This window comes from Heterocephalus glaber, unplaced genomic scaffold (genome assembly GCF_053883595.1).
Source record: "Heterocephalus glaber isolate CG9 unplaced genomic scaffold, H.glaber_assembly_v1.0 deba00001532, whole genome shotgun sequence".
Taxonomy (NCBI): domain Eukaryota; kingdom Metazoa; phylum Chordata; class Mammalia; order Rodentia; family Bathyergidae; genus Heterocephalus; species Heterocephalus glaber.
Window position 1 is genome coordinate 22251608 of NW_028258330.1, and position 20808 is coordinate 22272415.

General features: G+C 53.0%; 2 protein-coding genes across 2 annotated transcripts in view; one reads left to right on the forward strand and one right to left on the reverse strand.

Moving 5' to 3' along the window:
* LOC101699407 (R-spondin-4) overlaps positions 1 to 20808 on the reverse strand; it is a gene marked incomplete at its 5' end in the record, with an annotated part of 99723 nt that overhangs the window by 59951 nt on the left and 18964 nt on the right. The gene's annotated exons all lie outside the window — the stretch shown is intronic.
* Positions 1562 to 16150, forward strand: Scrt2 (scratch family transcriptional repressor 2). The gene is made up of 2 exons (XM_004840637.3): positions 1562 to 2511; positions 13077 to 16150. The coding sequence occupies exons 1-2, from the start codon at positions 2379 to 2381 to the stop codon at positions 13865 to 13867; spliced, it is 924 nt and encodes a 307-aa protein (XP_004840694.1). The 5' UTR covers positions 1562 to 2378; the 3' UTR covers positions 13868 to 16150.

Sequence of the window (20808 nt, forward strand, 5' to 3'; positions counted from 1 at the left end):
AATGAATGTTAGATCCCATAGGCACAGCTGTCCATATAGAATTCAGGTATATTGAGCACCTATTATATGCCTGTCACCATTCCAAGCCCTTTATGCATAACAACTCTTATAATGCTCTCAAGAACCCTCAAAGTAGCAACAAGTATTATTCCCATTTTACAAATGGGAAAATTGAGGCACAGATCAGTTGAGTAACTTGCCCAGGGTTTCACAGCTAGCAGGGAGATGATCTGGAAGACTCAGGAATATTGTTAAGAGAGTGCTGAGCCATACACAGAACAGAGTCCCTGTCCTTGGGCAGCTTAGAGACAAACGTGTAAGTTGGCTTGGTGTACAATGAAGGAAGTCAGGGAGACCTCCTGAAGAAAGTGCCTCAGCTATATCCTGGGTACAAGCAGGGGCTAGCAGGGGTGAAGGAAAGGGAAGGTTGCTGCACAGAGAAAAAGGGGGGCCTGCAGAACTAGAAGTAGGCTCATGTGCCTGGAGCAGAGAACAGAGGTGTGCCTCGGGGCTGTAGGTTTTAAAAAGAGACTGAGGTTTTAAAAAGTCCCTGGGGGCAAAATAGGAGACAATATAACTGAGAAGATGGGCAGGGACTCCCAGATCACACAAAGCCTTGACAAGATCAGGGACTCAAATTTATTCTTAAGATTTCTAAGCCACACATCAAAGGCCAGGCCAGCCCCTGACCTAATGGTATCCTGAAGATACTGAGGTCTGGCAATTGTAGCTGTCTCACTGTGTGACCTCAGACACCTCCATGTCCTCTTTGGGTCTTATCTCCCCAACTGGTAGTGGATGACCCAATACCCAAAGGACATCCCTACTCCATCAGCTTTGCATCCATCCACAGAAAGCCATTGGCCAGTGACAGCCTCGTGTCCCTGGAGTCCAGTTCTGAGACTCTCAGGTATTGGCCATCACACACTTGTAGAAGTGACCCACTACCCTGGGGCTTTGCCCAGCAGCCTCTGGACAGGGGGCTGGGTTCTCCTGCTCCTTAGTTCTGCCAAGACATGGCGGGGGGGGGGGACCTCTCAGGTTTGGGCTAGACTGGGGGGGGGGGAGTCCTGCTTGGATCCTTCCAGAGACAAAGGAGCTGACCTGCAAAGAGTTCCAGCAGGAACCCCGCTCCCCCTCCCTTCCCCCCTCTCCCTTCCCAGTCCACGTGTCTCTATTGTCTGCTCCCCGCTTCAGGGAAAGACACAGCCTCGGATGTGTCAAAACCACCCCCCCACCAGCAGCAGCAGAAATTAATTACTGGGCGATTTTCACTTCCTCTTGCAGCGCTTGCCTGAGATAGACACCAGAACATGACTGGCTGAGAGAGGCCAGCATCGGCATGGGGGACTTGCTCCCCCCATCTGGGAGAAGAAAGTGAAACCCCAAACCCAACAGGGGGCTCTAGTGGGAGCCCAAGCTGGCGGTGGTAGAGGGGCTTCTTCTAGTTAAAACTGGTGTCCACACTGGCCACTTCAGAACTAGGCAGAGGGCGAGGGCTGTGGGCGGACAGGCAGGAGGGTAGTTCCCGGCTAGCTCACTCTTTTCTTTCCACCCCCTTCCCTGTGTCCCCATGTGCCTGAACCCCGCCTGCTCTAGCCTGCGCTCTCTCTGCTCCCCTAGATCTCTGTTTTGCAGGACCCCCCCCCCCTTTTCTTTACATCTCAGAGGGGCATCCTTTTTGTGTGTCTGGATCTCTCTTTTCCTCCCGTGGGTGCAGGAGTGTGTGCTGCTACTTTCTCCATCTCTTTCTTCTGTTTCTCGCTTGTGTCTTTTTGTCCTTATCTTGGTCTCTCTGCTTCTATTCCTACCTTTTTCAGCGTGTGTCTCTCCTTTCTCTGCATGTCTGTCTGTCTCTCCTCTCTCTCTCTCTCTCTCTCTCTCACACACACACACACACACACACACACACACACACACACGCTCCCCTTTCTCTGTCTCTCTGTATCTCTGCTCCTTTCTCGCCCTCACTTTCTCCCCTCCTGCCTGCTCTCTGCTCCCTGCTCCTGGCCTGCCCCCACCGCCGCCGGTTCAGGGGAACGTATGCGGAGCGATTGTCCTGGGGGACATTTGATGGATTAGAGCGCTGAACAGTTCCATTGCTAGGGGACCACCTGATCTCCTCCAGCCTGCGTCCCATATAAAGCCGGCAGCCTGAGTGCTGAGCACTGCTCCAGCGATCGCCTGTCTGCGCGCCGCTGCCGCCCAGCCCGAGCGGGAGCCTGAGGCCGGCCGGGGCCGCCGCCGGGGGCCGCCCGCCCGCTGGGAGCTGTCCAGTGCTGAAACCCCGCACGGACAGCCAATCGCGCCCCGCTGGCCGCCTCCCCACAGCCCGGCTCCGCGCAAGTGCACCCGCCGAGCCCCCCGCCAGTTGCACCATGCCGCGCTCCTTCTTGGTAAAGAAGATCAAAGGCGACGGTTTCCAGTGCAGCGGGGTGCCGGCGCCCACCTACCACCCCTTGGAGACCGCCTACGTGCTGCCTGGCGTCCGGGGGCCTCCCGGGGACAACGGTGAGTGGGACCGCGCCAGGAGGAGAGGAGAGGGAAGCTTGGTCCCTCCTCAACTTGGGCCATGAGGAGGGGCACGGTTGGCAGGGAACCCCGGGAGGAGATTTCTCCGGCCGCGAGCCTCCCGGACTTCCCCAGGGCTGACGGGCGGGGCTGGGGCTCAGCCCTACAAAGGAAAAGTCTCAGGGTTGGCCCATCCCGCAGCCACCCGCCAGCTGGGACTTTGAAAGTTTCGGCATTAGAACAGGGCTGGGGTAAGGGGTGCTGAGAGAACACAGAGAGGAAGCTCAGGAAAGGCTGGTACTGGGGGCAGAGGGGGCTCCTGAGGCACTAGCAGTTGGAGGTTACCTTCCTCTCCCTGGCTGAGGGACAGGGCTGGCTGCCTGAGTGTGCCTGGTGGGGAGGCAGAGGCCTGAACTGCCAATCTCTGGAGGCGCGGGGCTAGCTCTCTGGGGGTAGCTGAGGGCACCCTCCCCCCTTCAAACCTTCTCCCTCCCTTCAAATCTGCTCCCCCTGGCCATGCCAGACAAGTGCTCTCAGACCCCCCTTTCTCAACAACTCTTTTGTTACCCTCAGCCACATGCTTACCAAAGGCTGGGCCTGTCCTGGGAATGGCAAGAAAGAGGATTTGGGGGGGCTCCCCTAAAGAGGCTCCTGGTCCCCTGGACTACACTACCTCCCATCCCCAGCTTCTCACCCCTTCCAGAGCCAACCCCAATGATCCTTGTAAGCCTCTCCACCCTGCCCCACCCCCACACTCCATCTCTTCTCAGAGCAAGTTCCCGCAGGGACAAGGGTTTGGGGGACAAGAGACTCACACAGGGTGATCTCTGGAGGTGACAGAGAGAAGAGAATGCTTTTGTGGGCCCCATCCTCCACTGAGGGAATCACAAAAGGGTTCTTCTCTGATGGCCCCCATCAGGCAGGTGTCTGGAGAGGAGGAGTCCCTTTGGCAGTAAGAGACCTGACATCATATGTGGCATCAGCTTTGGGGAGAGAGAGAGAGAGGGAGAGAGAGAGAGAGAGGGAGAGAGAGAGAAGAAAGGGGAGAGGAAGAAGGGGAGCTGAGATGGCAAAGACAGGAGGGGGTTCTGTCCCAGGGATTTCCAAGCTTTTCACTCACATTCCAATATTCTGCCATGCCAGGTAGAGAGAGTGCTGGGCAAAGGGCTATGTGACCTCACCAAGGTCAAAGAAGTCAGGGAACGATTATGGATACAGTTACAGCCCCTGGCTCCCCATCTACCCAACAAAACCCCCTTCTCTTCTGCCCACATGTCCCTTATTCTGTTGTCCTCTGTTCTGGAACCCAGGGCCTCTTGGGGTGAGAGACAGAAGCCCAAGGATATGGCTGAGCTGAAGGTTGGCCAGACAGAGGGTGGACCTGGGGCCACACCAAGGCTGGGTGCCGGTAGAAAATGAAGTAATCTGCAAGCCTGGGATATAGGTCCCTTAACAGATTGACACAAAGCTCCTGGATCCCACCCCCTAAAGCCCCTTGGTCCTGTCCCCAGGCCAGCTGAGAAAACCCATAAAAGCCCAGAGTTCCCACACACAAAGCCAAAACTGCAGGCTGTGCCTCAGGAGGGAGGCAGGAAAAAGTCTTGCCTTGAAATCACTCCACAAAGCCTTTGAAAGGAGCCCTTGGGTGAACCGTGGGTGGGGTAAGTAATGTTTTTGCAGAGGTTCCACCAGCTCTGACACCTGAAAAACCCCATCCTCATTGCTTTCCTCAGGGCCTCTGGAAGATCCTGGGGCTGTCCTGATAGCCTGGAAGTTACAGGTTTAGCTCACTTGCTGTGTGACCTTGGGCAAGTGCCTTTCCTTCTCTAGTCCTCAGCCTCCCTAGCAGTCCAAGAATTTGGATGTCATGAAGTAAGCATCCTTCCAACTTCAACAGGCGTGGCTTCTGTGAAGGTCAAATGTGGTGCAGAAGGCCCTGTAGACACCTAGATGAGTCTAGCAGAATGTTAGGAAGCCATTGTCAGGGTTTTCTTGGGGCTCTGTTAAGCACATACCCCTTGCTGAGGGTTTCTAGGATCAGGCATTTTTCTTAGCTCAATCTCTCCCCTGCAGTAAGGACAGGCACCCTGACCTGGCTACCTCAGTGGTGTCTGCTGTGGACTGTCAGTGCTAGAGCGGGGCAGCTGTCCCTCCAAGCTTGGGTATGACCAGGAAACAAATTTTGTTTCCAGGGGCCTCTCCCCTTCTTGGGGTTTGGCCAGATTGGGCTGTGAGGACTCCCTTACTCCATAGGGGTGGGTCCTGGGAGTCCTCAGAGAGCCTGCAGGCTCCTGGTGGCCCGTTGTCTCCACTCTGCCGGAAATAACCTTGCTGAGCATTTGAGAGAAGTGTGAAAAATTGCTGAGCCGACGTTTTTTCCCTCCCAGCATGTGTAAGTGTGCTGGGTAAACAAGGAGAAAGAGAGGAGGGGGGAGATGAAGAGAGGGAGGGAGGAGAAGGAAGGGAGGGAGAAAGGAGAGAGGGAGGAGGGAGGGAGGGAGGGCCTGGGGCTGGAGATAGTTCCAGTTATTAGAAAGATCCTCTTACAAGCCTTTCCTGCAGCTCAGCTCCGGCTGCCTGCTGCCTGCGGGGTCAGGATGAGGGTGGTGGGAAGGGGGAGCTGCAGGCTGCAAATGGAGAGGTCTGAGGCAAGGCTCCTGATACAGACTCAGGACCCCAAGTTAAAGAGGTGCACCCCCAGCTCAAGGAAAGCCTGGGAATGCTAGAGAACTTCCAGAGGCCTCCTCTTCCTCCTCCACATACACACACACCCCAGAGGACTGTCCCTCCCCTCCCCTAGGGCCCTCTCCTCCTGTATCTCCCCCACCCCCTACCAAGTATAATGCAGATGTGTGTGTCTGGGCTGCAGGCTGCCCCAAACCTGCACAGAACCTCAAAATAGGGAAAGGATGCCCCTAAATGAGAAAGCTCCAGGTATCTCTGCAGAGCTCCCCAAAAAAGGGGGACAAGATCTCATTTCCCTGACTCCTTCAGCAGATCCCTCTCTTCTCCCACTGCCCCTCTGCTCTTTCATGGAGCCTGCCCTTCCCTCTTCTCCCAAGGGCCGCTCTGAGCACGGACTCAGTCTCTGTGAGATACCAACCCACACCCCCCAGACTCCCTCAGAACTGTACCCTCTACTCCCTCAAGCCCACCCCTCACAGACCTAAGCCCCTGAGAGAACGATGGGATTCTCACCCACCCCAGAAAAGGTGGCTGCTCATCCATCTGCATGTCAGTGGTCTCCATGCACCCCTGTCAGGGGCATCTTCTGGAGCATCCTCCTCTCCTCACATTTAATGCTGAACTCTAGCCAGGAGCCAGAACCCCTCCCTCTGCACCCCAGCCCTGTCCTACTCCCATGCCCTCTCAAAGCGCATCCGACCCCAGCAGATGAGGGATCAATGCCAATCCAATAACGCAGTCGTCTGCCCTCTGCAGCTGCATTAAGCCTCCCCCAGCAGGCTGAGGCAGCGCTCCCACTGCTACCCAGGGGCTTAGCTAGTTGACCACATCATATCAGCACCCGCTTCCTCTCTCTCCCCCTGATGGCGCCAAGCAGTCGCTCTGTCCAGGCCTGGGAGTCCAGCCCAATAGTCCCAGCGGCTCCACACCCACCCCACACTTCAGAAAGTTCATATGGGCCACAAGGTGTAAATGGGCTGCCCCAATCTTTTAGAAGAGGGAGAACAGAGAAGGTTGGAAAGCTGCCCAAGATCACACAGCCCACCTGAATCTTCTATAGTCACTACATCCCTTAGCATCCTGGTCTTGGTTCAGATCCAAGGTTCAGGTTAAGACATGTTAGAGATCTAAGTTTAAAGGCTATGTCCAGGTCCAACATCCAGGCCAGTGTCCAAGTACAGATCTGAGTCCAGGTTCAATCTCCATGTCCAACCTCAAGTCTAGGACCAAGGCTAGAGTCTAGTCCAAGGTCAGTGTCTAAGGTTATAGGTCCAGGTCTAATATCCAGGACAAATCCATGTCCACATTCAAGTTTCAATGTCTAGGAATTGGTCTAGGTCAACATTCCAGGTCCAGGATCAAGATCCAGGTCCAACTTCCCATCCAAGGTCACATGCAGATCCATTCTCCAGCCTTGCTGGGTTCAAGTCTTAGATCTATTATCTTTTTGTGTGGCCTTGGTTAGTGTCCTCTACCCTAGCCTCGGATTCCCTCTCATGAAATCAAGCAGTTGAACTTGATCTCTTTTAGCTTTGACTGAGGACTCCAAAGCCTGGTTTTCCCAGAATTAACAGGGTTCAGTGGAATGTGAAACAGCAGGGCCCATGTGAGAGATGCAGTTTGGGAGCCCATGGATCCCCCTAAAGTCTCAGGTCTCTGGGAGAAAACAGGGCGGGGGGCAAGCTGAGCTTCCATGCTTTGAACAGCGTCTGTCTGTGACTCCTGAGGGAGGGCAGGAAGTACACTAGAGTTCCTTAAATCAGCCACCCAGGAGCACAGCCCCAAGGCTGTCAGGAGCTGAAGGCACAGGTGGTGTGGGAGGACTGCTGGGTCCTAAGGTGGCACTGAGGGTGCCTGGAGCACCCCTGGGAGGAGGGAGAGATGCTGCTGGCAGAGATGGTACTCCCAGACCTCTAGGCTTCCTTCCCAGCAAGGGCCTCCCCTGGACTGATGCATCCATTGTCAGCCTGTGGGTAAGGAGGGGCTTGGAAAGGGGCTCTGCTCATATCCTCCTAGGGCAGAAAGCAGGGGGCTGGAGGGGGGGGTACTACGCCACACATCTCTCTCCAGACAGAGGTCCAGAAAGCCCCAGAGATGCCCCTGAGGGTCCAAGAGGCTACTCCCCCACCCAGGCCTGGGCAATCAAGATCTTGAGCCACTCTCTCCCATCTCCACAACCCCTGAAAACTCTTTCCTATCAATTTCTGCAGAGCTTAGGCCTCCCTATGAACCACAGGAATGGGGACAGTCAGGAAAGACCAGAATATGGAGGATTCCAGGATGTAAGGGGATGGGCAGGGGCCCGGGAATGCTCTAGAAGCTCCCTGGGCCTGGGTCAGTGGACACCCCCCCCAACCCTGGTCATGTTGAGTCGGACATCACCATGTCCCTGGCTTCCCTGAACTCAGGGACTCCCTCCCCCCATGGGCAGATGTACCAGCTGCCAGGCCTTCCAAGGAGGTGGGTGTCGTTTCTGGTCCAGTGCCCAGGGAACCACTAACAAAGATGCTATAATAAGGGGACGGGGAGGTACCCAGCCCCTTTGCCCAGCTCTGCGAGCAGACAGGAGAAACTATTTTTATCACGCTTTGCTGCTGACAGACCTGGCTTTCTGCTCAGCTGGCTGGAGCTGATTCTCGAGGCCCGAGGCCCCGGCACAGCAAGCAGCTGCTCTAAATATACCCACACAGCAGCCCCTACAGCCCCCACTGCCCAGCAGCCCTGAGTCCCCACAGGAAACAGCTGCCTGAGGAGGTGGTCCCCACTTGGCTTCTCTTCTTGCCTGCCTGTTTTAGGACAAGGAGGTGGGACTGGGGCTAGAAATTCCCTGAAGACAGCTTAGAACCCAGAGGGTCTGGGAGACACTGGGCAAAGGTGCAATGGACTGGCTCCATTTAGAAAAGGAGACCATCCTGGCTCCAACAAGAATTTGTTCTGTGACCTGAGCAGGGTCACGGCCCCTCCCGGGACCTCAGCTTCTGCAGAAGGGCATGGGAGGACATGACCTTAGACTTGAGCTCTAGTACCAAGTGCTTAGATGGGACTCATTAAGTGTCAGTCATTACTGTTGAGTTTTATTGATAAAAATGTAAAGCATGCTGGTAAATTTTCTAGGACAACAGCTTCTCCCTGCCCCAACATTTCCAACCCCATAAGACATAGGCCAAGTGAGTGGTGGTGTCTGAAGAAATCTACACACCTTCCTACCAGGCAGGGCCCTTCCAACCCCCAGCAGGCCTTCATGCCCTGTCAGAGGCATGTCAGAGGTTGGGGTTAGACACAGGCCTGGGCAGGTTCAGACCTGAGTCCCCTCTTGTGATCATGGGAAGTCGTCTCCTCCTCTGGACCTCAGGAACAGTGTGTCCTTGACTCCCAGAGAGGGCTGGTGTGGGTAGAAGGCTGGTAGTCATGGTAGGGCTCATTACAGGACCCACTCTCACCCTAGAGGTCAGGCAGATGGGGATACAGAGTCCTCAGAAGACCCAGGACCTAAATTTCTCATAAATTTCCTTCTCTACCATTCCTTTGGCACCAGAATTTTTAAAAAATGGATTCTGAGCCTTCCATCAAGGCTCTTAGACAGGGAAAGTTGGTCATTCTCAGGTGACAGGTATACACTGCCCTCTCCATGGCCCTACCTGACAGAGACAAGCCTGGTCCCTATACCTCAAATGGGGCATTTCAGCCCAGAGAGGTGGTAGGACTTGCCCAGGTCGAACAACTAGGGTCTATAGACAAGGGCCAGGTACAAGCTAGCCCTCTTCCCTCTGCGTCCCAGCTCCTCATGTCTCTATGGGGACCCAAACAAAAGAGATCTGTCTCAATGTGTCAGCTGGAGACCCCCAAAACCTATCTGGGGTTCCACACATAGGGTGACAGCATGGTTTATAGTGTCTCAAAGGAATTCCCTGAGTCGAGGCCCAGAGAGGTGAGATGGTTTGTCAAGGTCACAGCAAGATGAGACACCTGTGTGCATCCCCTACTCGCTGGCAGATTATGATAACACTAGAAAATACAGGAATAATAACAATGCCAATAAGAAATTGTGAGGGTAACTACTATGTGCCCAGGGTTGCACCAAGCACTTCATGAGCATCAATTCATACAAACCTCTTATGAACTCCCCTATCCAGATGTGCCAAGTGGGGGTCAAGTAACCTGCCCAAGGTCACATAGGGAGAAATCTGTGGATCTGATGAGAATGGAGGTGGGGGGCAGATCATGAAGGAACCAATTCACCCATGATGCAGAAAGACTCTTTGAACCTCCCAATCAGCCTTCTTCCTGTACACACTGAGCCCAGAGAGATTAAGTAACCTGGGCAAGGTCCCAAAGCAAATTAGAGCCGCTTCCTTCTGACATCAACACACAAACTTTCATTCAATGCTCTCCAGCTATCTGGAATTCCACAGCCACTGGGCATCAGGTGTGGGCCACAATGCCTGCCCTGAAACCAATCCTTCATGCATTCCTAAGCAAATGAGCAGCCCTAGTTTGAGACATCCCTATTGCTATAGAACGAGCCACCAGCAACAGAAGTAAAGTGCTGCAGGACTGCCGGGTGCCAGCAAAGGGCACCACTGGCAGATCATGCATTTGGACAAGAGCTGCTTGGTTTTCTGAGCTCTTGCCATGCATGAAGTTTTCCCATTGGACACACAGGGAAGTGCACACCTGGGTGAGGAAACAGCCCAGAGAGCAGCAGCAAGCAGTGTCAAGGTGGATGCCAAGAACTGCTGCAGAGAAACCCACCTGAGGAGACTGTTATCGCTACTCCTAGCAGCAAACACATACTACAGATTTACAAGGTGCCTGGCTTGGGCTGGAATCCTGGTTCTGACTTATTACTGCCCACTTGAGGCATGTTACCTAAATTCCTTGGGCTTGGTGTCCCCGTCTGTAAAATGGTATGGTCCTGGGGGTAGAATGTATCTGTGTGTGCAAAGTCCTTCAAACACTGCCTGATGCACTGGTGCCCTGGAAGCACTGGTTATTAGCTGTTCATTGTTTGTTTCCTGGTGGCTCCTTACTAAAACTCTAGAGGCATAGACAAGTCAGAGAGTTTGTCTAAGGTCTCACAGCTGGACATGCTGAAGCTAGAACTCAACCCAGGCAGTCTGGCACCAACCGAAGCTGTGTTCTCAACCACTCTGTTGTTTTCTTTAATGACAGAAAATGCAAAGCCCTGGTTGCATGATTGTTCACCTCCTCCAAATGGATCCCATACTAGATTCATTTCCAGAAAAAGGATGCAAGGCATAGAAAGATGGACGATTTGCCCAGTCACCCAGGTAGAATCTGTGTCGGAACCAAACTGTCCTCCACTTTCCTCAGCCCAGGCCATATGAGGTGCTGACCCTCCTGAGGGCTGGTGGACAGGACTGCTATTTCGGTCCTCCTTGGCTGGCAAGCAAGGCTGCCCTGCAAATCTCCATGACCCATCCCACAGTACTTACCAAGTGTCCACTGGCTGGGGTCCTGTGGATAGGAGGTGGCGGTCCAGCCACAGCCTCTTCCTCAGGGACCTCCCAGGTATAGGAAACAAGGGGAGACATGTAGTGGGCTCTAATCACCACTCACCCCCTGAGCAAGCCCCCTCATCACTCTGTACCTCTGTTTCCTGATCTGTAATAAGAAAATTGGTGGTGACAAAGGAAGAGGATGGAAGTGAAGCACTTAGCAGAGCCTGGCACACAGCAGGTGCTCAATAAATGTAGCTATTGTCATCATGATTACTAATTACAATGGGAGGGGATATAGGAAAGAGAGGGGCCCCTGGAGCACCCACCAAGTACTTAACTCAGTCCAAAGCAACACTGCCAGAAACTTTCGGGACACGAGTACCAGGCTAGTCCTGGCACAGAAGGTGAGGGTACCTCCAGACCAAAGGCAAATGGAGGGGAGATGGGGTGCTAAGAGGCTGGGCATGCCCTCCCCCTCAGATTAGCAAACTGCCACCACTAGGGTCCTCCTTTGCCTCTGACCACAGAGCCCCTCACTGTGGACTCACCCATTCCCACAATCCCCACTGTGCTGACTTGACTGCTGAAGGAACAGAGGAAGAGAAAGGGCACAGCCCTTCAGTGCTGGAGACAGTGACCATCCCTAATGACAGATGAGAGGCACAGGCCCGGAGACCGAGTCAGCCAGGTGCTGGAGAAACCAAAGCTGACCAAAGTGCTCAGCCTAAGTCTGAATGTCACTGGAATCATGCTTTGGCTTACAGAGCCCTCCCCCACCTGCTTACTCCATGGGGAGGGGGGATGACACTACAGGACTCAGGGGTCAGGTGGAGAGGGTCAAATGTAATTTGCTGCTCCTCAGCTGTGCATCCCAAGAAAGGGGCCTCACTTCTATTGTTCTCCAGAATCACACAATGGAAAAACTTGGTAATTAAGTGCCAGGATAGTAAGTTTGCTCAAGGTCTGCCACAAACTCTCCTGGGAACCCAGCCCCCAACGTCCCCAGGGAAGATGCTAGGACCAGGTGAGGTCATGGGAGGCAGACAAATCCAGGTGGCCCCTGCCCTCCACAAGCCCCTGCGGAATCCCTGGGGGGAGCCCCAGCCTGCTCACCCACCACTCAAACACATGGCAGATTTCTCCAATTCCAGCCAGCAGGACTGGGGGGCAGGGAGGGCAAAGCAGGCTTGGGTGCTAGTACACAACACACACTTGATCCCTCTGGAGTCCAGCAACCCTGGGGTGGATCTGACTGAACTGCGATTTGGATTCACTTGTGCATCATGTATTCATTGCAGACCTACCGGAAGCCAGACTTCAGGCTGTGCACACAGATCCAGCCCTGGGGAGCTCAAAGTGTAGGGGGAGGCAGACAATCTAATAATCTTCAGTGAAGTCACTTTTTCAAGCAAATAAAAGGCATAATTATAATAGCTAACATTTATATAGCAATTATGGTTCACTCTCTCAAGTTCTTTACATGTAAAATGGGGACCATAATAGTACCTACTTCCTGTAATGATTAAATGAGTTAACATGTAAAGTACCGAGGCAGAGCCTGGCATACAGTAAAAGCATAATACTACATGTGTTTATTACCATCAATCTGCTTGGTCCTTCCAATGATCCTAGAAGGGTGTGTCTAAGCTCCACTTTTACAATGTTGGGCTTATTTTTGGAGAGGAGCAGGGTCTCACTATGTTACCCAGGCTGGTCTCTAATTCCTGATTCAAACCATCCTCTTACTTCAGCTTCTGGAGTAGCTGGGACTACAAGTGCCTGCTACCACAACTACCCACAAGCTCTATTTCATAGATAAGAAAACTGAGATCCATAGAAGTTACAGGACTGGAAAAGCAGAAAATTCTTGGGGGAAAAAACAGAGGATGGGCTTTGGTGTCAAACAACCAAGGTTTGAATCTTACCTTCTCCACTCACTACTGTAAACTTAAGACTGATTTCATCCCTGCCTCACTTCGTCTACCTGCAAAGTGGGTACAGTAATAACACCTTCGCAGTGAGGTTGTGAGCATTTAAGACAGTGAACATAAAGCCAACAGAATGGTGTGGTGGTGCAGGTCTGTAATCCAGCACTCAAGACCCTTGGGCAGGACACCAAGTTCGAGCCCAGTTCCAGCTACACTAGTTCCTAACGAGACACCGTCTCAAAAAAAAAAAAAAAAAAATCAATAGAAACGTACAGATCCAGGGTTCCACGGAGTGAAGTAGTTATTTGTATCGTGACCCATGCAGGAACGATTTGGTCCCAACAATCTGACCCAAAAGCTAAGGCGACCCTGCGACCACTGTATTACACGCTATCATTTCCCAGACCCCGGGAGGGCATGATGTGGGCTCCCCAGAGAAGGGGAGCCTTCCTCGGCACCCCCTCAGCATCGACCATTCTCGCCCCTGCAGGTTATGTCCCGCACTGCCTGCCCCCCAGCAGCTACGATGCAGACCAGAAGCCCGGCCTGGAACTGGCGCCCGCTGAGCCCGTGTACCCGCCGGCGGCCGCGGAGGAGTACAGCGACCCCGAGAGTCCGCAGTCCAGCCTGTCGGCACGCTACTTCCGCGGGGAGGCGGCGGTGACCGACAGCTACTCCATGGACGCCTTCTTCATCTCGGACGGGCGCTCCCGGCGGCGGCGGGGCGGGGCCGGCGGGGACGCGGCGGGCGTGGGGGACGCGGGAGGCGCCGGGGAGCGCTCAGGGCGCGCGGGGGCGCCGACGGGCAGCGGGCACCGGCACGCGTGCGCCGAGTGCGGCAAGACGTATGCCACGTCGTCGAACCTGAGCCGTCACAAGCAGACGCACCGCAGCCTGGACAGCCAGCTGGCGCGGAAGTGCCCGACGTGCGGCAAGGCTTATGTGTCTATGCCCGCGCTCGCCATGCACGTGCTCACGCACAACCTACGCCACAAGTGCGGCGTGTGCGGGAAAGCCTTCTCGCGACCCTGGCTGCTGCAGGGCCACATGCGCTCGCACACTGGCGAGAAGCCCTTTGGCTGTGCGCACTGCGGCAAGGCCTTCGCGGATCGCTCCAACCTGCGCGCGCACATGCAGACGCACTCGGCCTTCAAGCACTACCGCTGCCGCCAGTGCGACAAGAGCTTCGCGCTCAAGTCCTACCTCCACAAGCACTGCGAGGCTGCCTGCGTCAAGGGCGCAGAGCCGCCCCCGCCGGCCCACCCTGGCTCAGCCAGCTGAGGCCCCAGCCTGCCCCCGCAGCGCCCTCTCCAACCCCCAGCTGCGTTTCCCTGCCCATGGGGACTCCCATTCCTGGGCCCCAACTGTACTCTCCAGCCGCTAGACCCATAACTTCTGGCACTATCTTCCCCTCCCTCCCAACCACCCTCTCACATCTCACCCACATCGTCCTTCCCGGCCACCACTCGGACCTTGACCCCCCAGTCCACGCCTTCAAGGCTCCCAACTCAGGCACCAGGTCCGCACCTTTCTCTTCAGGGCCCCTAGGCCAGAAATGTGTCCTGTCCAGACCCAGCCCTTCTAACCTTCAGACTTCTCGTCTCACTTCTCAGCGGAGTCTCTGACCATTCCTCCATTAGCGCCCAGCCTGAGGTGCAAACTTACCCTCGAAGCCCCTGTCTGCCTCAGTTTTCCTACCCACCTGGATGCAGACCTGCAGGACACTATCCAACCCCAGGCCCCTCCCTAGGGCTGCTCTGCTGAGTCTTGATTCTTAGCGTCCCCAGTCTGTCCCCATTCCCTCCACGCCCAGGCCTTAGGTGTCCAGCTATTCACTCACAACCCCCCCCCCCATATCAGTTCTCATCCATTTCAATTTTGGGGGCTGCATCACCTATTTCCTCTCCCTGCTCTCTCCAGGCCCCTCGGCGCTCTAGCACCCCTCTGAGTTTACCTGACCTAGAGCAGACCTGAGGGGCAGTTCAGGGCCCTGAACCCTACTGTAACCCCCTCACCCTAGTACAGCCCTTCCCTGGGCTCCCATCCTGGCGCTGCCCCCTCCCCAGATTTTCTGAGCACTTTTCCCCGTCCCCAGGACTACAGGTACCCCTCCTTATTTGCAGGGGGGAGGCCTGGAGCACCTCACCATGGCCTGTCCCCCTTATCCATCTAGGCCCCTCCAGTTATTTATTTGTGTATTTATTTATTTATTTATCTATCTATTTATTATTCTATTTAATCTCCTGGCCTCACCCAAGGACAGTCTGGCTTCCCCAGCTGGACTGGGAGGTCAGGGAGCCAGGCAAGGAGAGGGGCAGCAATGGCCATAGTGAGCTGACCCTCCCCTCTCGGTCTCGGGAGAAGCCCCACCCTCGTCAGCGCTCAGTGCAGAAGGGGACCTGAGAACGGACAGGAAGGGGCCGCCGGGAGGTCCTGTAGTGGGGCAGGTCCCCACTCTCCTGAGCCCTCCGCTCCTACTCCAGGCAGTCTGGAGACGGGAGCCTCCTCCTTTGTTTCTTATTTCTTCCTCTTCCCGAGGGATTCCAGGTTCCAGGGACCGATTGAGCCCCGGACCCCGCTGGGGCCTCTGGCCCCCTCCCCGGGAGCAGCACTCTCTCCCGGCCACATCTATGCAACTCTCCCGGGCAGAGGGGCCGGGGCTGCCAGCCACCCGCCCATTGGCCGCCACTACCTCCTCCTCCGCGCTTTTGCATGCCCGGGCGAGGACTGAAGCACACGCCTCCACGCGCACGGGCCCTGGTCCCTCTGCTTTAAGCACACGCCTCTGTCCCCAGCGCTGGGAGCCCAGCCTTCGGTGGGCCGGGTGGGCGGAGTCCCGGTCTCTCCAACCCTCCGACCCTGCCCTAGCCACCAGAGAGGCTGGAGATGGAGGAGCCCCTGCAGCAGGGGTTCTCTAGGGCTTCAGGGGGTTGTGTAGAGTTTCATCCAGCTCTGGGCCCACTGTGAAGGGAGGCTGCAGGGATGGTAAGAGAGAGGGGTCGTGGAAGCAATTTGGAGGGTGTCGACCCTGTAAATAGGAACTTCTGACAGCAATAATTTTCCATGCATGCTAAGCCTTTTGGCCATATTTTGTGTGAGCGCCTGGCGCTCCCCTTGTCTCCTCTTCCCCCCAACTCACCCCCAGTCCCCATCCCTTCCCTGCCTTCAGCAGTATTACTTGTAACGCAATTCAGGGATATTAAAGGGACTTTGGCCACTCAGCAGCGCCTCTAGACCTTGTGAATGGGAGTGGGAGATGTGAAGAATGGGAGGGCTCTGACAGGCAGCTAGATGTTTCCACTCTATTACTGTCACCTGACCAACCTGTAGCTGCTACCAGGGTCCCTAGGCATTCATAGTACCAGGCATCCTAAATCGTAGGTACTCCTCAAGTAAAGGTTCAAGAGCTAGATTAATAACATCAGTAAATAAAGCCAAGTCCTTTAAGACATTAGGGAATGGTGGAGCCTGTGATTAACTGGGAAGTGTGTCTTGCCTTAAAGAACTGCAATTCAAATTAACCATACCTGCCAAACAAAGGCAATAGTGGGCCACATTTGTCTACTGACAGCCAGTTCATCAACCCTACATCCTGCTCACTTTATTCCCTCTGCTCCGCACACTCTCCGGCCATCTTTAGATGCTCACGCACAAAGTAAACACAAGTCTGCCAGCCAAAGGCTGGCTTGGGCTCAGCCAGCTGCCTCTCAAGCTTGTGTGCTACCTATCACCAGACGTGTTCAGGAAGACAGACCAGTCCATCCTCCTGCCGGCTGCTTTGGTGATCTTTCAAACCACAGATCTGTCTTTGCAGTAAGTACTAAACACTTCACTGGAGACCAAGAGCCCTAGCCACTAATCCCCAACTCCAACACAGACTCACCAAGAAGTGGCTCACATGTTTTCAGGGGCAGATGCCAAGCTGGGTAGGGGGTTCTGTAGGTTGCAACCCTACCTTCCCTGGCACCTTCCTGTGGGTTTCCCTCCTTGCTAGGCTGTGCCCTCAGTCTTTAGCCCTTCTCCCTGGTGCTTGGCCGTTTCTCTCGTCACACACCTTGGGGCAGATCACCATCCTGAGCACTGTTCTAGGTGTTTCCAACAATAACAGTAGTTGTGAGCGTCCCTGCCCCCAAGACCCTCCAATAGGGTCTTGAGAGCACAAACGCCTGTCACCCCCACATTGTCCACAACCAGCACCATCTCTCACCTGTACCATGGGACCAGCTTTGTGCTAACCTTCTGGGATCCAATCTCCTCCACCTCTCTTCCTCAAATGACTACAGATACAGGGGTCTTTTCAAGATCTGATCATGTCTCAGTCAGTTTGTGTTGCTCTAACAAACTACCATAGCCTGGGTGGCTAATAAGCAACAGGAACTTACTTCTCACAGTTCTGGAGGCTGGAAGCATGTTCAGTGTCTGGTGATTCCTGCTTCCTGGGTCACAGACAGCTGTTTTCTGTGTCCTCACATGATGCAAGGGGCAAGGAAACCCTCCAGGCACTATTTTATTTTCCTTTTTTCAGTACTGGGGATTGAACCCAGAGCCCTGCACATGCTGGGCAAGTGCTCTACCATTGAGCTACCATTGAGTCCCAGGCCCCAGGGCCTCTTCTATTCAGGAGGGCTCTGCCCTCATCAACTAATTCTTTCCCAAAGGGCCTACTCTTAACACCATCACATTGAGGGTTAAGATTTCAACATACAGAGTTTGGAGATAGACAAGGTTATCCCTCTGTCTATGGCATTCTGCCTCTCCCTCCCTCAAATTCACATCCCTCCTCACTTGCAAAATACATTCATTACATTCCCATCACCTCAAAAGTCCTAACTCATTCCCCCATCCACTCTGAAGTCTCAAATCCAAAGTCTCATCTAAACAGTCTTTAAACCAGACATGGGTAAGACTCAAGGTCTCCTTCAGTTGGGAATCTATAGAATAAAACAAGGTCTGTGCTTCCAAAATACAATAGTGGGACAGGCCCAGGACAGACATCCTCTCTCAAAAAGGTGAGACAGGAAAGAAAGAAGGGGCAGCAGATCCCAGGTAGGTCCAAGCTACAAGGCAAATTCCATGAGATCTTAAGGCTCAAGGATAATCCTTTTTAGTCATACATGGTGGTGCACACCAGCAAACCCAGCTACTCAAGAGGCTGAGGGAGGAATATTGGAAGTTTGAGGCCAGCCTGGGCAACTTAGACATTCTCTAAAAGGACTGACCATATAGCTCAATACCTAGTAGAAAGAGAACGATAGACAGACAAACAGACATGGGTGGGCGGAGATGGAGAGAGAAGAAACGGTAGGAAGAAGGGAAAAGGAAAAGGAAAGGAAAGAAAAATGAAAGGAAACAAAAGAAGAAAAATACTCCTTGGCTCAGTGCTCTGCCCATCAGCCCCACGGGGGCAGTCTTTTGGATGCACTAGGACAACAGTCCTGCTCTTCAGTCCTGCCCACAGCTCTACCTAGCAGGGCTGTGCCCCAGGGACCTGGGCAGCCCCACTCTACTGGTCTGGGCAGGGGTGGCCTGTCCCTTTACAAGCAAAGCAAAGTTCCCCACTCATGGAGCACAGCAGGTAGCCCTGGCGGTCTCTGAACTACCTTCAGGGTCATCCTTCTCTTGTCTTGAAAAATGGCTCAGGTTCTCAGCCAAATAGCTCTATAGTCCATCCTGTAACCTTTGAGAAATCTAACCATTATTTCATAACAAGGATGGGCTTTTGCCATTGTCCAAAAATATGTTGTATTAGTTACTTTCCCATAGCTGGGACAAAATATTTGACACCCATAACTTAAAGAGGGCAGGTTTATTTTGCCCCATGGTTTCAGAGGGTTCAGCCCATGGTCTGCTGGCTCCAAGTCAGAAACAGAATGGCAGAAGGGCACGGTGAAAGAAAGTTGCTCAGCCCATGGCAGCCAGGAAGGAGAAAAAGAAGGGAGGAGCTGGGGACAAGAACACAGGCTTCTAGGTCATGAACTCAGTGTCTCACCTACTCCTATTAGGCTCCACCTTCCAAGAGCACATTCAGCAATGAATTCATCAATGGATTAATCCACTGTTGAATATATCACCCCATGATCCATTCACCTTTCAAAAGCCCCATCTCTGAAAACACAAGACTTTTCAGGGACATTTTAGATCTAAACCATAGCACATGTTCCTCATTTCCATCTAAGAACTCATCAGAATGGCCTTTTCCGCCCATATTTCCATTTTGATCCAGATTACTTAGGGACCTTCTAAGAAGACTGAAGCTTCCTCTACAGCTCTCCCCTTCTTTCTCTAAGCCTTCACCAGAACTACCTAGGGATGTCATGGTAAATTTTTTATCTTTCTTTTTGCTGATACCGGGGATCGAATTGAGGACCTTATGCTTGCGAGGCAGGTGAGGCACCACTGAGCTAAATCCCCAGCCCATGGTAAATTTTTTGAAAGGCAAAAAATGGAGGGTGTATAACACCCACATTTATTTTTTAGGAGTATTTCTATTGATGAATTAGTAATTTTAATTTTATGAGTTTTAGTTTTATTATATTAAACAATGTGTACTTAACAGGAAAATAAAATATCAATAAAATAAAATGTTAAATTTTAAATATGTAATGAGTGTTTAGAATGAACATCAACATTTTCAACATCAACTGGTTTTTTTTGTTTGTTTTGGGGGGTTTTTTTTGGTACTGGGGATTGAACTCAGGACCTTGCACTTACGAGGCAGGCAGCAGAACCACTGAGCTAAATCCCCGGTCCTACATCAACTGTTTACTGCTTACAAGCTCTAAAAAATAACAGCCGTGGGCCAAGGATTTGCACAAGGTCCCAAGTTTGATCCCCGGTACCCAAAAAAAAAAAAAGCAGGGACATTGGAATCCCTGCCCAATTGTTGGCCAAAAAATAACAGCAAAAATAAATTCCTATGTGAACTACAATGAAATTAAAAATAAAACTCTACCACAAAAATAATCTTTCCTTCAATTATCTCATGTAAGGCAGTTTTCACACCTGAGAAGAGCATGTTCCATACACAAGTCTGGCATACACTGACAGGACCTGTGTTTGTTTTCCTGTCTTCTTTGGTAGGACACACTTGACATCTGGCTAGTTTTCCTGTTTTCTTGGGAGGTTCTTGTGGTGTTTCACTGGTTCTTGTGTCTGTTCACTGGTCTGCTCCAGAATTCTTTTGAGGAGTTCTTTAGGCAGATATACTATTCTCCCTCTGTTGTAATTGATCATTTATCAATTTCAGTCCCAATCCTCTAAGAAAATTTCTCCATGATAATTTGTGCTGGTTATTTTCATTGTAAACTGTGATACTCTTCATGCCTAACATGTTTAGGATCAAGTAAAACACAACCATTGCCCAACACTTTGTGTTTTGAGTGACATCAGAGTTGCTACATAACTCATCAACAACATCTACTCCACCTTTCCTTTTATTGATGACCATTTCTGGCTTCATTTGTGTAGAGGATTGTCTCAGCAATGAGAAAAGTAACTAAGACAGAAATGTTATGGCTTGTGTTTAGATGTCCCTCCAAAGCTTTATGCAGTCATAGGTGGGGCTTTTGCAGAAGTAGCTGGATGGATATAGAGTGTGTGATGCTAGAATTGATTCATGGTGCAATGCTAGGATCAAGAGCACTAGGATTACGGGTATAAGTCCTACCCGCTCTAAGGGTGGCTAGCCTGGATCAGACATAAGAGATATAAGGGACAGAGAGAAGCTCTGCCAGTCCCAGCACCCAGAAGAAAGCTCCCCACCTCCATCCCAAGCTCCTTGGGCAGAGAAGCTCAGCTGGTCCCAGCACCCGGAAGGAAGCTCCCCTGTCTCCATCCCAGGCTCCGAGGGCAGAGAAGCTCAGCCGGTCCCAGCACCCGGAAGGAAGCTCCCTGCCTCCATCCCAGGTTCCTAGGGCAGAGAAGCTCAGCCAGACCCAGTACCCAGAAGGAAGTCCCTGCTTCCATCCCAGGCTCCTAGGGCAGAAAAGCTCAGCTGGACCCAGCACCCGGAAGGAAGCTCCCCGCCTCCATCCCAGGCTCCTAGGGCACAGAAGCTCAGCTGGTCCCAGCACCCGAAATGAAGCTCCCCACCTCCATCCCAGGCTCCTAGGGCAGAGAAGGTGAGCCACGTGGGCACCAGAAGCAACCCCCCCCCCACCGTGGAAATGAGAAGACACATAAACAAGCCTCAAAAACAGACTTCCAGATCACCTACAGCAACC